The sequence below is a fragment of the Semicossyphus pulcher genome, unplaced genomic scaffold, assembly GCF_022749685.1.
Source record: "Semicossyphus pulcher isolate SPU_LCO1_2020_fin unplaced genomic scaffold, fSemPul1.0.p SCAF_18, whole genome shotgun sequence".
In the NCBI taxonomy this organism is placed as follows: Eukaryota; Metazoa; Chordata; class Actinopteri; order Labriformes; family Labridae; genus Semicossyphus; species Semicossyphus pulcher.
The window spans coordinates 21,308,772-21,321,983 of NW_027211691.1; the positions used below are offsets into that span (position 1 = coordinate 21,308,772).

A 13,212-nucleotide genomic window follows, 5' to 3' on the forward strand; every position below is an offset into this window, starting at 1 on the left:
GCATCTCCATGTAATCTCATTGAACAAAACTGAAGCCAAAGTAGCCCCTGTGATAGGCGCTGCCATCTTGCACTGGTGATGTCATTTGGAACCAGAGCTGCGCAGTAGATATCGGCAGGTGGAGCCGCCGTAGCCACTTCCACTAACCAAAACACACACTTAACTTACAAGGATCCCGCACGTCGGCGTGTTTAACAGCAGAACAGCTTCTTGTGTTGGTCTGAAGCAGACGTTCACAGATACGGAAACTTCAATGACTGTAGTGATTGTTTTAGTTACGTCTCCTCTCGTCGTTCCTCCTCCACTCTGCTAATCCAGAACAGATCTGCTGCAGGAGCTGTATTTGTCAACAGAGCTGTCAATCATCCTTTGGACAGAATCTACCGTAAAATGTAGTGTATAAGGCACACTTTTAATATAATTTTTTTCATCTAAAAAATGGGCTGTGTCCTAGCCCTACCGCTGGCTACAGCACCGGTAGCTAGCAGGATTGCAAACTCGACATGGTGAAAATAGATGGTAGGCTGTAATTTGTGTGTGTTTTAAATGTGTTTTAAATGAAAATAAATTGAAATAGTGTTGAAATAATTTGTATACAAATTTTTATTAATAAATAGCTATAGAAAACTCCAAAAGTAGACTGCGGCTTATAGTCCGTTGCAACTTAGATTCAGGATTATACGGTAATTAAAACACTTGGACGTAAATCGGCATGATAAGAACTAACTATAATGACAGAAACCATGTTTGAGAAAAATGTATTTGACGTGTATTTTGATTTTATAGTTCGACTCATGTCCCATCTGTTAACATGGAGGAGGCGGGCTTTATGACCTATACTGCAGCCAGTCAGCAGGGGGCGATAGAGAGGGTTTGGCTTCACTTTAAGGGAGCTGTCATGTCGTCCATCTTTTTTTATACAGTCTATGGTCTGAATCATAGCACAAAAATTCACCACACATTCATAACACAGCCTAAGCGGTAGATAATCGCGAGTAACCAGGATGATGAAGAACATTTCAAAGTATCAGAAAGGAAATTTCAAAACAGGCAAATAAAAGCTAAAATATCCGCGTGGGTAGAAACCACTTGATACACTAAGGAGGAAATAAGTTTTTGTAGTTTGGGTGAACCAACCTTTTGAGTTTATGTAATGAGGAATCTGTCAGCACTGATCAAACTGCTTTTCTGCTTCATGACACATTTCGTGTACTTGTTGCTTAGAAGATCAGAATGATGCAGTTGCTCGTTCTGAGAAAGACAAAACGTTGATTGTGTCATCAGCATAAGCAGGTTCTTGTCATTTGCACTGCTGTCCTGTGGCTGCTCTCCTTCAGCTTCAAGTCTTTCAGGGACACTTCAGTTCATGCTGCGCGCTGCTTCTCCTGCTTCTGCTTCAAGGCCGGCATGAAAACACTGTTGTGCTCCCTGTCTATGTCGTCCGTTAATGTTCCTCTCTCTGTCCACTTCTCTGGTTTGTGGTGCTTCACAGGAGCAGGTGGAGTACAGGTTTAATATCCAGACAGGGGTGAAGGTTTTGTGTTCTCTTTGTGTTCTTTCATCGCTCTGTCTTCGTGTTTCTCACCCTCAGATATCTAATTTTGCTATCCTCCTTTCTCTGTCTCCCTCGTCTCTCCCCTCTCCGCAGGGTTCCTGGGGCTCAGGGAAGGACCAGTGCAGCAGAGAGCTCCTAGTCTCCTCCATCTTTGCTGCAGCCAGCCGCAAAAGAAAGAAGTCAAAGGAGAAGCCGCAGCCTAGCAGCTCAGACGACGATCTGGACGCCGTGTTCCCTAAGAAGGAAATCACCGGCCAGAAGCCGAACCACCACGGCCTCCAGACTGAGGTGCAGAGCGAGACTCGCCCAGGCCCCAACGCAAAACCCAACACCAAGCAGCCAGCTCGAGCGGAGGAGAGGAAGGAGAACGGGAGAACTGTGGAGCTCACGCCTAAACTCAAGAAAGAGCATAGGAACTCCTTATTCCTGAAGGATAAAACTCCACCCAGACACCCTCCGCCCTCCCCGTCCCCGATCATCTCCAGCTACCAAGCAGCTCCTCAGGGGAAGTCCTCCTTGTCGGATCCTCCATCCCTGCTGGATGAAAACACCTCCGACCTCGGCACCATGAGCTCAGGGGCGTCCGTTCCGAGGTCAAGACCCAAAAAGTGGACTGCAGGAGCGTCTCTTGACCTCCCTGCAGGAGGGATTGTCGGACTGGGACCAGGTCCGGGAGCGTCCGCGGGTGCAGAAGTGAGCTCCATCACCTCGGACTACTCCACCACTTCCTCCATCACTTTCCTGACCGGAGCGGAGTCCAGCGCGCTCAGTCCGGAGCTGCAGGGAGGGGAGGAGGCAGATGATGAACGCAGCGAGCTCATAAGCGAGGGACGGCCCATGGAGACGGACAGTGAGAGCGACTTCCCGGTTTTTGCGCCGGGTGGTGGAAGCAGCCAGTCGACACCCTGCCCGGAGCAGAGCCTAGAGAAAACCGAACCAAGAGGAGCGGCTGAGGGGGGCACGACACCAAAACTGGAATCACGACGCCTTTTCCCGTCACACAGGATGATCGAGTGCGACACGCTCTCCAGACGGTGGTCCCTGAGGCAGAAAACGGACAGTGAATCATCCGTGGAGGGGGTTGCTGGGAGTATGGAGCGCAACGAGGGAAGAGCAGAGTCCTCCACGCGGCTCTCTCGAGTCCTGGAAGTAATGAAGAAAGGTCGGTCCACGAGCAGCCTCAGCTCATCCTCACGCAGCGAGTCGGAGCGCACCGAACCGGCCTGGCACCTTAAGATCACCGAGCGGCTCAAGTTCAGGATCCGCACATCTGCTGACGACATGTTCACGCAGAAGAACCGGACTCCGGACCCTCGCGGGAAGAAGAAGAACATCCGGCGGAGGCACACGATGGGCGGGCAGAGAGACTTTGCAGAACTAGCGGTCATTAATGACTGGAGGGAGCAGGGTGGCGTGGACCAGGCGGCCGAACTGTCCGCTATCGACCGCCTCAAACCCAGATGTTCCTCTCAGGACTTTTCCATCCGGGACTGGATCTCTAGGGAGCGCAGCAGAGGCTCCGACTCGAGTGGCGAGGTCGCACCCAAAGCCGTCCCTGAGGACGATCATCAAGACGCTCAGGACGGCGCTCCGGAACGACCTTCTCCTTCTGCGTCCCCTGGTGCGCAGCCGCTCGCAGGGGAGCACGTCAACGGCGGTGGGCTGCAAGGCAAAAACAAATCCAGCCTGGCGACGGACGCTCACCCGCACAAACTGTCTGGAACTCAAGTGGTCCGCTCACGTTTCTACCAGTATCTCTGAAACCCACTCAGCGGTTTCCTCCTGGTGAATGAATGCGTCAAAATGTACGAATGTGTGTATTTTAGCTGAGGTTACTGCACAATATTTTTTCTACAAAGTATACTTTATGTATCTACTGTACATACTGTGTATAGGCTTATTGTTACTGGAATAATGCTGAAGAGATGTTTATGTGTAATTCCTCTGACTTGTCGGCCATACTGGAACAGACGTGGAAAAACCTGGACTTCCTCCTGCAGGATCGAACCCTCATAAATGCAAGAATGTGACTCTTGTGGTGTTAAAAGGACACTTTACATGGAGTCTGATTGTTACCCAGCACTAATGACATTACTGAAGAATGCAGGAGGAAGCCTTTTTTTAAGGAATCATGGCTCAGTTCTTCCTATTATAAGCGGTATGAAGAATGTATTACTCTCTTTGGACTAACACTAGATGCTCGTGACAATATTTTTGTCAAACCGACATGTATGTTTTTCTTTGCCTGTACTTGAAGTTTGTGGATGTAACTGAGGGCTGCTTTCTGAGCTGCGTGCTGTGGGAAGGTTTGTTTTTTCACAGCACACTCACAACAGCCAGATATTAGCTTGAAGGACTGGAGGATTATTATAGTTTTATCAAATAAAGACTGAAAAAAGTAATGAAATGCTGATACTATAGTATGTAATGCTTGGTACAGTAGTTTTTATTTCCAAACGTTGTCCAGTTAGAGTCCAAAAATAAGTTTTTACATGTGTGTGAATTGTTTTTATCTCAAAAGTGCCTCTTTTTTTTCTTTTTTTAAACTGTTTCTACCGACAGTTGTTAAGACGAGAAGAAATTTTAATAACAAGTTTAGGCAAAAAAAAAAAACCTCACAGGCATTCCAGAGATTTTCTTTGTTTCCTGTTTTTAGTTAAACTCACACAAACATCAGAGCGTTCGAATGTTCGTCCATGTTTTATCATAGTTTTACTTTCCCCATGTGTGTGTGTTTCCAAGTGCATGGGCGCTGAAAAACCTGGGAGACAAAACAACAAACTTTAAAATCTTTGAAACTGCATGAGACAATGTTTTCTGAACAGTTGAACATCTCGCCTGTGTACAGCAGAAACGTGGGCGCGACGCCCTCCCTCAACAAACACTGGAAATAAATAATCTTTATTAGATCTTTGTGTCTCTTTGGTGTCATTGTTTTATAAACCAGAAACATTTGGAAAGAATTAAAGACGCCTTGCTCTTTATCTTTGTTAAAATCCTCAAGTATTTAGGATTAGTATTTTTACAGAAAAATGTCACATTGATTTATCGAAAACAGCCTGCTTCCTGCAGTAATAGAAAAGTAAACTTGCACATAATAATAAATGGATTACATATTTGGCTCATGTATTTACGTAGCTCACAAAGTTGCAAATAATCCACTTGACTACAATTTAATAACAGCATCACAAAGAATGACATTTTGCAGATGGAAATGATAATATATCACTGTAGAGTTCCTATTATAGCATATGAGCTCTAATATTAAGATATTTAATCTTCTTTGTTTGAAACAATAAACGTTGTAGTATAATAGGAAAAATGAACCATATATACGCACATATGTCTAAAGTTAAAGATTTAGAAATATTTGGGGTTTTCTTTAAATACATGCAAAGTGCAGCCACCCCCCACATTTGTAGTTTGGCATCATTTATTTATATGTATATTTTTTAGAGGTGGAAGCACACGCTAATCAGCGTAAAGACTGTGTAAAAATCAGCTAAAGATGGTAAAAGTGAGATCAACGTCAAGCAAGATACAAACTGGTTAAAGTTACTAGCTACTGTATTTGGTAGGTTTCTTACTTTTGACGCCATCTAGTGGTCGCTTCAAGAATCAGGCGGTTACCCATAGACTGTATACAAAGTCATTGGCTTTACCCAATGACTTCGTATACAGTCTCTGGTTTTACCCAGTAATGTAAGAAAACAGGTTTACTGTGTAGGTGCTGGCTGCACAAATGCAGACATATGTGTACACAAATATCGGCACAAAGGCATAAACGGGCATAAGAGACTAAATAGATTGAAACAAGTTAGACACACCTCTGGTTAAAGAACCTGATAAAAAAAAACAATCGAAAGACTTCAGTTGCATTTTAATGGCATCAACAAACATTGCTAAACAACAACAGCAACAACAACAACAACAACAACAGTACTACTATTACTACTACTACTAATAATAATAATAATGATGATGATGATGATGATGCATCACTAAGTAAAAGTACAATAAAGAAAAATAATTAAACAAAAAAAATACAATGAAAATAACTTATAAAAATATAATAGTTTGCTTTTTCTATAAATATTAGCTTTCCGTATTCCAAAAGTTTATCTACAAACTGACATACATTTGTACATCAGTAAATAATTTAAAATTAGCTTAAAACACATTAAAAAAAATCTTACCCAAAGTAATTTAAAGATACATGTATTTAAAATGTATAAACCCGTTGTTCTGATGACAAAAAAAGTGTGCTTGATAAAATAATAGAACAGAAACGTTCTTCACAGGGTCTTGCATTGTCACAATGTGGGAATGTGCGCGTGATGACAGTTAGCTAACGAGCTGCCTCGTGCTGCCAGAGTGACGTTACGTGAATGTGAACACACCTTGGCTGTGTTTTGTCCGGAGAGCTCGAGACAGTTTATATCATCATCAGCAGAAACAGCAGCAGCAGGGACAGAGTTGGCTGCAACCTCAGACCTCCTCCTCACACCTTTACACCTCAGGTAAGAACGTTTCATTTAATGTAATATACAAACTTTGCATTTACAGGTTTATTTTGATTTTTAAAAATGTAATGAACTAATTTATAAACACTGATTATTTTCTGTAGAGCGAATTTTCCACTTTGTTTGATCCTCTGTGGTCCTCAACTTGTATTATACTATAACATTTTAGCACTACAGCTCATTTAACATTAGATTAATTGTTAAATATAATGTGTGTGTTTTCCTTTTTCTTGTTACATAGTGTACCTCCTACTGAAATGAAGTAGCGTGTGTGCTGGTACAGGTGTTACATGAAACCAGGAGAACAGGTGTGGCGACATTATGTTAAAGGAGACAAAAGACAGCATAAAGAGACAAATACCTCAGCTGCCCCCTATAGAGATAAATTATTTTCTGCTCTGTTGTTTACTCCTATCTTATTACACTGAACCATGAACTTTCAGTCAACCATTAAACACGCTAAAATGTAAATACTTTCAGGTATGTAAAAAATGGCATGCCAACATACTCCACGGAAACTCTTTATTCAGGCCTATTTACACAAACACTATTAAACTAGCTTTACTTAAAAAAAGCCAACACCACATTAAGAATCAAATTAATCATGTTTTGGGTTTTGCCTTCTGTATTTACCATTATTTCAGAATAAAAACGCAAATTATTGGAATTTGGACTATAAAAAAACATCCTTATTAGCACAAACCAAATATGGTTATCGCTTAAGATTTTCACAGTAAGAAAAAAAAGTATAAAAAAAGACTTAAACTAGAGATATCCTCATTTTCATTCAACACGTCAAAACCGCCATGATATTACCCAGAATGCAGTTCAACCACCAACAATTAGCTTCGGGATTTGTTATGCTAGTAGCGGCTAATGTAGCCCCGAGTTACTAGCCTCAGTCAGAGATTAACAGGTACGGTTTTGTGGTACTAGTACTTTACTTAAGTAATACTTCTACTCCATTAGAATTCAGATGAAAATATTATACTTTTTTGTACAATTAACCACATTTATTTGCTAAGTAATTTTTTACCTTTGCTACATAAGGTAGATAAAAAGTAGGCTATGTAAAACTAGCTGTTTAACTAGCATTTTTCTCTTGTATCATTACAATTATTTTTAGGTACAAAAGAACTAAGTACATTTACTCTAATTCTGTACTAAAGTGCAATTTTGAGTGTGTCCATTTTATATCCTTCGATAACAATAGACTACATCTCAAAGGGACATATTGTACTTTTTACTGCACCACATTGATGTGATATCTTTAGTTACTTTGCATACCAGTATTCAGATCAATAAAGTATTTTTTCTTATCGTACATGAACTTTATTGATCCCTTCTCTCCTGAAGGAACCATGTCAGCTGTCTACCTTCTCCTCCTGCTGATCCCTCTGGTGTCAGCGCAGACCTATCACTGGGGTCCATGTCCTGTCCCTAAGGTGCAGCCCAACTTCAACCTCCAGCAGGTAAAACACTGATTTAAACATTAAATCATTCATACACAATTTGCCTGGAACTACACACAACTAATAGAACCTCTCTGTTAACAGTACCTGGGTCGGTGGTATGAGATCGAGAAGCTGCCTGCTTCCTTCGAGAGAGGAAAGTGCATCGAGGCAAATTACGCTGTGAGAAAAGATGGCACCATCCAGGTGCGCAACACGCAGTTCTAGTGAGTATTGACGGGTTTCTGTTGTTCTTCCTGATGTTCAGGGTCTGAGATTTTGTAAACAAACCCACTCTGTCCGAGCTCTGTTTGCTTTACAAAAGTTCACAGGAAGATCTATACATCTCCTGTCAAGTTAGCAGCCAGTTAGCTTAGCTTAGCATAATGACTAGATACAGGTGGAACAGCTAGCATGGCTCTATCTAATGTTGACAAATACCACCTACCAACGCCTTTTGAAGCTCACTAACCATTTCAGCCACAATATAAAGTTTCAAAAAGGGATGTGTTGAATATTTTTTTTGAATGTGCAGGTGTCAAATATGAGACCTCCTAAAGAACAATAGCACTCAGATACAAAAAAACTAGTAATGCAACCCGGTAAACCCTCTGTTACAAGTAAGAACGTAAAGTAACACTATGTCCCAAATACCAAGAGTCCAAAGTATCACCTTGACAGTGACACTTTTTCGATAGATTTCTCATAAAATGACAATGAAAAAGTTGTAATTCATCACAAAATGAAATGTTCTCTCTCTTTGTGTGTCTCAGTAAACAAAAGACCAGGGTAGCAGAAGGCACCGCAGTGATTCTAGATCCAAGAGAACCTGCCCAACTTGGAGTCAGCTTTTCATATTGTACGTACTCATCTTCATCCTTATCCTCTTCATATTTGTTGTTGACCACTATATGTATATATAATTCAAAAATCGCTCTATAGCTTGTAATAAAACCGTGGGGGAAAAAAACTCAAAATGGACCTGAAAATAAACTTCCTGTATTGCAGACTTACCACTTATTACTGAGCTCATTTGAGCAGACATGCCTTGTGAATGATGATATATCTCCTGACATATGATGCAGCAGCCTCAGTGCATCTGTAATGTCAGTGACAATAAGCCCGTCTGTCTGACTGGGATTCGTCTATTCCGGTCATCCGAGACATCAGTAGATGTTTATGTCCCTTTTCAGCCAACTTGAGCATCACATCACTGACATAGCTGTTGGGGTGACAGGGTTCAAGTCTGACCAGTCAGGCAGGAATTCTTGTGGTAGCCAGACAAATAAATATGCCAAAATATTTAAACAATTGTGGATTGGCCAACCAGACTCAGTGCTTTGTTTACTAGTCACACCTGCAAATCTAATTAAACGTTCGTAAGCCTGAGCTGCACTTTGTGTGTCGTGCTAACTGGCAAATGTTAACAGGCTAGCATACTACACTAGCATCAGCAGGTTAGCATTTCAGATGCTAACATAAGCATGAAACTAGCTTTTTTTAATGTACTTATATACTGTTCATCAGTATGCTGATGATACTTGCATTTATATGAGCGTAGATCTGAAAGCAGATGTTTTAAAGTCGAGCTGAAACGGCATTTTGAGAGTATCTAGCTTCCGTATCGTGACGTATTTCCGAGTGAAACAGGACGTGCAGGCGGGACATATCATTAGAGGGATTTGATTTGATCGCTGAGAAGTGGGCGTAGACAGACGTTCTCCACAGCGCAGTAGCTAGCTAACTGACCGAGCCTTCTTGGTGCTCTGCGGCTAAATGTCGCAGATTGATTGGTTGAAATTGTTTGGTGCTAACTTACGTAAGCACGCGTGAAATTTAGTTTTACTGGAAGAAAAAATGATCGGATTTTGATATAAGAATACGAAGAAATTGATTTTCTGGGGTTTTTTTGGCCCTTAAAACTCATAGATTAAAGACATGACACCTGGAAACAGACATTGTGACGCTACTCAAACTGTAAATGAAACAGCAGTTTGTATCATTTATTCATCTTGCTCTTTTGTCTCTGTCTTCTGCTCCCAGTTACTCCCTACAGCCCCTACTGGATTCTAACCACCGACTACACCAGCGTGTCCGTTGTGTATTCTTGCACAGACATCCTGCGTATTTTCCACATCGACTTCGCCTGGATCCTCGGCAGGTCACGCTTCATACCTCTGGGCACCGTGGAGTACGCCAAAGAGCTGCTGATAAAAGAAGGAATCGATATTTGCAGGATGAGGCCCACAGATCAGACGGGCTGCAAGGACAACTAGGGATAAATGGAGACTTCAGGTCATTGCACTGTAACCAGTCGCAGTAATCAGGGATGAGTATGATGATATATCAGGGCAGAGTAAACGATAAAAAGGAACTTTCAGTTTATCATCATTATATTTTGACTCACTGATAACTCCAGGTTACAAGAGGATGCAGTTTAGACTTTAAATATCTGCTATCAGTTTCTGTTTTTCTGCTATCGGCTTAATACAACCTACACTAAAATAATACTTAATTATTTTATCAAAAAGTTACCTATAAACTTTGAATAGAACTCATTATGTAATTCAAGCAATACCTTATTCCTCCCTATCTCAGTCTGCCTGATCGGACAAAATTAAAACAGTTTAAGAATATATTTTAATACTAGTTTTAGTACTAGTTACCTCTTAGTGGGTTACAAATGAAGGAAATGGGTGCATCAACAATGCTCAGTGAAGTGACTCAATGTGAGAACTGTGTGTTAGCATATTATAGTAAGTGGTGTTTGATTATGTTGCAATAAAACAAGCATGTTTGTGGTGGTGGGGAAGAAACTGAGACTGAGTTTTATATGTATTAAAGTCGTATTCATTATGTCTTTTATGGTCATTCTTTATTTTTCATTTAACTGGTGACTATTGTTCTGCTCAAGTCAAAGAGAGGGTACAGGAATAAAGATTTTTTACTGTCTGCAGTCAGAAGGTGTCAGACAGTTGTGGTCACTGAAGGGACGATTGAAGTTACAGTTGAATTGAATTCAAGAAGTAAAGTAAGAGCTTAGGTGGTTCACAGTGAAAAAGGGAACAGACTTCATCACCAGACATCAAAATGTCTAAAGTTACCTTTTTACCAAAAGTACCCAGAAATTTTAGACCCAGGAATTACTTGTAAGGATCTCAAAGGTTCCTTTGTTCTCTGTGTTTAAACCTCAGTCAAAGACCGAGAAAGATTGGACAAATTTGTCAGCTGAAGTTTTTAAAAGTTCAGGCGGTTTTTGAGGTATAATATTTGCTTGCAGCTTGACGCCATAATAAGCGTCACCTTATCATCGGCCCAGCTGCCTTTGCTTTCTGCTTTGATTTCTGTACCCAAATACAAATTTAAGTTACTTCTACTTAACTTACGTGCTGGCTGTATTTAACGTTCTACTCCAACTCCGCTGCGCTTCAGCAACTAATTTTGTACTTCTTACTTCACTGCTTTTATTTCACAGCTTTAGTTCCTTTACAAATTAGGATTTTTGCTCAAAAACAAGCAACAACTTGTAAAATATGATCCTTTGGTATTGATTTAAGTACCTAACAGTGTATGCAAATAAAGCTAATACAGTAGGTCAATTTAGTAATTAGTTGATTGAGCAAGTATTGTGAAGGTATCACTTTGTGCTCTGGATAATTCTGATATTTTACTCTTATTAGGACATATTTTATGATTTTTTACAAACTAAATTTATATAATTCCTAATGAAAATAATCATTAGTTCTAGTCCTATACGTTTAAATAGTTTTGTCTAGCTTTGTAACGGGGAACCGACGAATATACGCGGACACATTTTTCAATGAAGAGGGGAACGCTGATATCTGCATCTGCAAAAAGATGCCATGGACAGATTTTATACCACCTTGAAATATTAAGGATGGATTTCTGTGTAAACACAGCAAAATCTACACAGTTACCCTGTGTGTGTGTGTGTTTTGAATGTGTGTGTGTGTGTTGATGTGTGTGTGTTTGGAGGTCCTCTTGCTCTTCCTCTGCCAAGCCCCACAGACCACAGTGAACCAGCAGAAGAACAGCAGCATCTCTCTGCAGGGCTTCACAAACCATTTACAGGTAAAACTCTTGAATGATTTGCAAGAAAATGATTTGTAAACTGCAAGAAAGGAATTATGTATCATTATATTGGATTAACTTGAAGACTGTACTTCAATAAAACCTGAAGCATGATGGTCATTTTTGGTCGTGCAGGACGGAAAGATGAAGCTGTTTGTGTGGCTCAGTGTTCTCCTCTGCCTTTTTGCCTGTCAGCTCAGTGGTGAGTTTATCTTTGTCTTTTAAAATATGTAAATAATACTTCAGATTTGACGTTATTTGGAAGGCATGTTTAGTTTTTTTGGTGAGTAAAAACCTGCAGAAGTAAAGTAATAAAACTCAGTGTGATATATTTATGCACACATAATTTTAGCTGTGTAAGAGTCGTGCATGATTCTCCTAGATGTGAAGGTGCTGCAAATATGGGACAGCATTTGTTCTTGGTGACTGCATGTGCACAAAGAGGTCTCTGTCTGAAGATAAATTTGTTCTGGTTCAGACTGTGTGTGTGTGTGTGTGTGTGTGTGTGTGTGTGTGTGTGTGTGTATGTGTGTGTGTGTGAGTGAGTGAAATGGTCAGCAATAATATTTGAGGAGGGAGCAGGTATCCTGCAGTCCTCTGGGAGAAAGCTCAGTTTTCCGAACTTGAATCCCGTCTTTGTGCTTGGGAAACGTTGGAATGTTTGGGAGTGTTAATTTTTTCTCTTCCTTCCTCCTCACAGAGGCCAGAGTCATCCCAGAAGGAGGTACTGTGTATAAATAACTCCTCTCTTTTTAGATGAATTCATATTTTTAGACAATATCCTCGTATACATAAAGTAATCTCCTGTCCATCTTTAGTCCCATATGATGAACCACCAGCTGTTCCCTACTGGCCCTACTCCACCTCTGACTTCTGGAACTACGTTGAATACTTCAGATCCATCGGCGCCTACAACCAAATCAACGAGATGGCCCGGGCCTTCTACGCCCACCAGCACCTCGGGGACACCCTGGGATACGAGAGCAATGCTGGTCATGAGCACTGAAAGGGGAGCAGGAAGGAGGCAGGAGGGGCAGGAAGAGGGCTGTTGAGACTTTTTTCTTACTTTGACAGAAAGGAACATTTATGAGGAGATTATCATACAAAGTAAACGATTGAAGCAAAGACTTAGCATAACAAATATATCACTGTTTGTAGCATAGTCACACATAGAGAGTACTTATGTAGAGTATGTAGCCAGTTTGAATGATTGTATGCTATCATCATGTCATATGTGACAAATAAATAAAACATTTGCCAAATAAGATATTTCTTTTTTTACATTCTCCTCAATCTCCTTAAAATGTTTTTCCCCCATTTGTCTTTAACAATCTTTGTAAATAGAAAAATAACAGTTGGACTCTTTTTTGTTTCTCTTAGGTCTTGTGTGAAATAAGGAATCTTGCTTTGAAAAAAATGTCTATCTATGTAGCAATCATTTCGAAAACAAGCACTTTTAGTGGACGTAATTTTATCTAATTCATTCTCAACTAGACCCAATAAATGTTATTATGAGGCCTTAATTCTAAATATCAGAATCCCCTTTAAAAACTAAAAATAGTTAAACAGATATAGTAGTATTTGGGTGGAA

General features: G+C 40.7%; 3 protein-coding genes across 6 annotated transcripts in view; all 3 read left to right on the forward strand.

Annotated features, from left to right (window-relative positions):
- arhgap21a (Rho GTPase activating protein 21a) overlaps positions 1-4,296 on the forward strand; it is a 97,297-nt gene extending 93,001 nt beyond the window's left edge. For all 4 annotated transcript variants that reach the window (XM_069666856.1, XM_069666855.1, XM_069666857.1 and 1 more), the window contains one exon: positions 1,649-4,296. In XM_069666856.1, coding sequence (XP_069522957.1) covers positions 1,649-3,316 — 1,668 coding nt within the window. In that variant the 3' untranslated portion in view covers positions 3,317-4,296. The remainder of the gene's footprint in view (positions 1-1,648) is intronic.
- A 3,143-nt stretch (positions 4,297-7,439) lies between these two features.
- On the forward strand, positions 7,440-9,807 carry apodb (apolipoprotein Db). The gene is made up of 4 exons (XM_069666859.1): positions 7,440-7,550; positions 7,635-7,756; positions 8,303-8,388; positions 9,573-9,807. The coding sequence occupies exons 1-4, from the start codon at positions 7,440-7,442 to the stop codon at positions 9,803-9,805; spliced, it is 552 nt and encodes a 183-aa protein (XP_069522960.1). The 3' UTR covers positions 9,806-9,807.
- A 1,761-nt stretch (positions 9,808-11,568) lies between these two features.
- otos (otospiralin) lies at positions 11,569-12,874 on the forward strand. The gene is made up of 4 exons (XM_069667826.1): positions 11,569-11,621; positions 11,757-11,823; positions 12,322-12,345; positions 12,440-12,874. Exons 2-4 carry the CDS (start codon positions 11,766-11,768, stop codon positions 12,625-12,627), a joined length of 270 nt encoding a protein of 89 aa, XP_069523927.1. The 5' UTR covers positions 11,569-11,621; positions 11,757-11,765; the 3' UTR covers positions 12,628-12,874.
- The last annotated feature ends 338 nt before the right edge of the window (positions 12,875-13,212 follow it).

What these genes read in the sequence shown, in the direction of transcription:
- apodb (XM_069666859.1), top strand. Translation starts at nt 7,440, where the DNA reads ATGTCAGCTGTCTACCTTCTCCTCCTGCTGATCCCTCTGGTGTCAGCG. An exon ending in CCAACTTCAACCTCCAGCAG is followed by an intron (nt 7,551 to 7,634) that starts GTAAAACACTGA and finishes CTCTGTTAACAG; the next exon opens with TACCTGGGTCGGTGGTATGA. An exon ending in GTGCGCAACACGCAGTTCTA is followed by an intron (nt 7,757 to 8,302) that starts GTGAGTATTGAC and finishes TGTGTGTCTCAG; the next exon opens with TAAACAAAAGACCAGGGTAG.
- otos (XM_069667826.1), top strand. Translation starts at nt 11,766, where the DNA reads ATGAAGCTGTTTGTGTGGCTCAGTGTTCTCCTCTGCCTTTTTGCCTGT. An exon ending in TTTTGCCTGTCAGCTCAGTG is followed by an intron (nt 11,824 to 12,321) that starts GTGAGTTTATCT and finishes TCCTCCTCACAG; the next exon opens with AGGCCAGAGTCATCCCAGAA. An exon ending in CAGAGTCATCCCAGAAGGAG is followed by an intron (nt 12,346 to 12,439) that starts GTACTGTGTATA and finishes GTCCATCTTTAG; the next exon opens with TCCCATATGATGAACCACCA.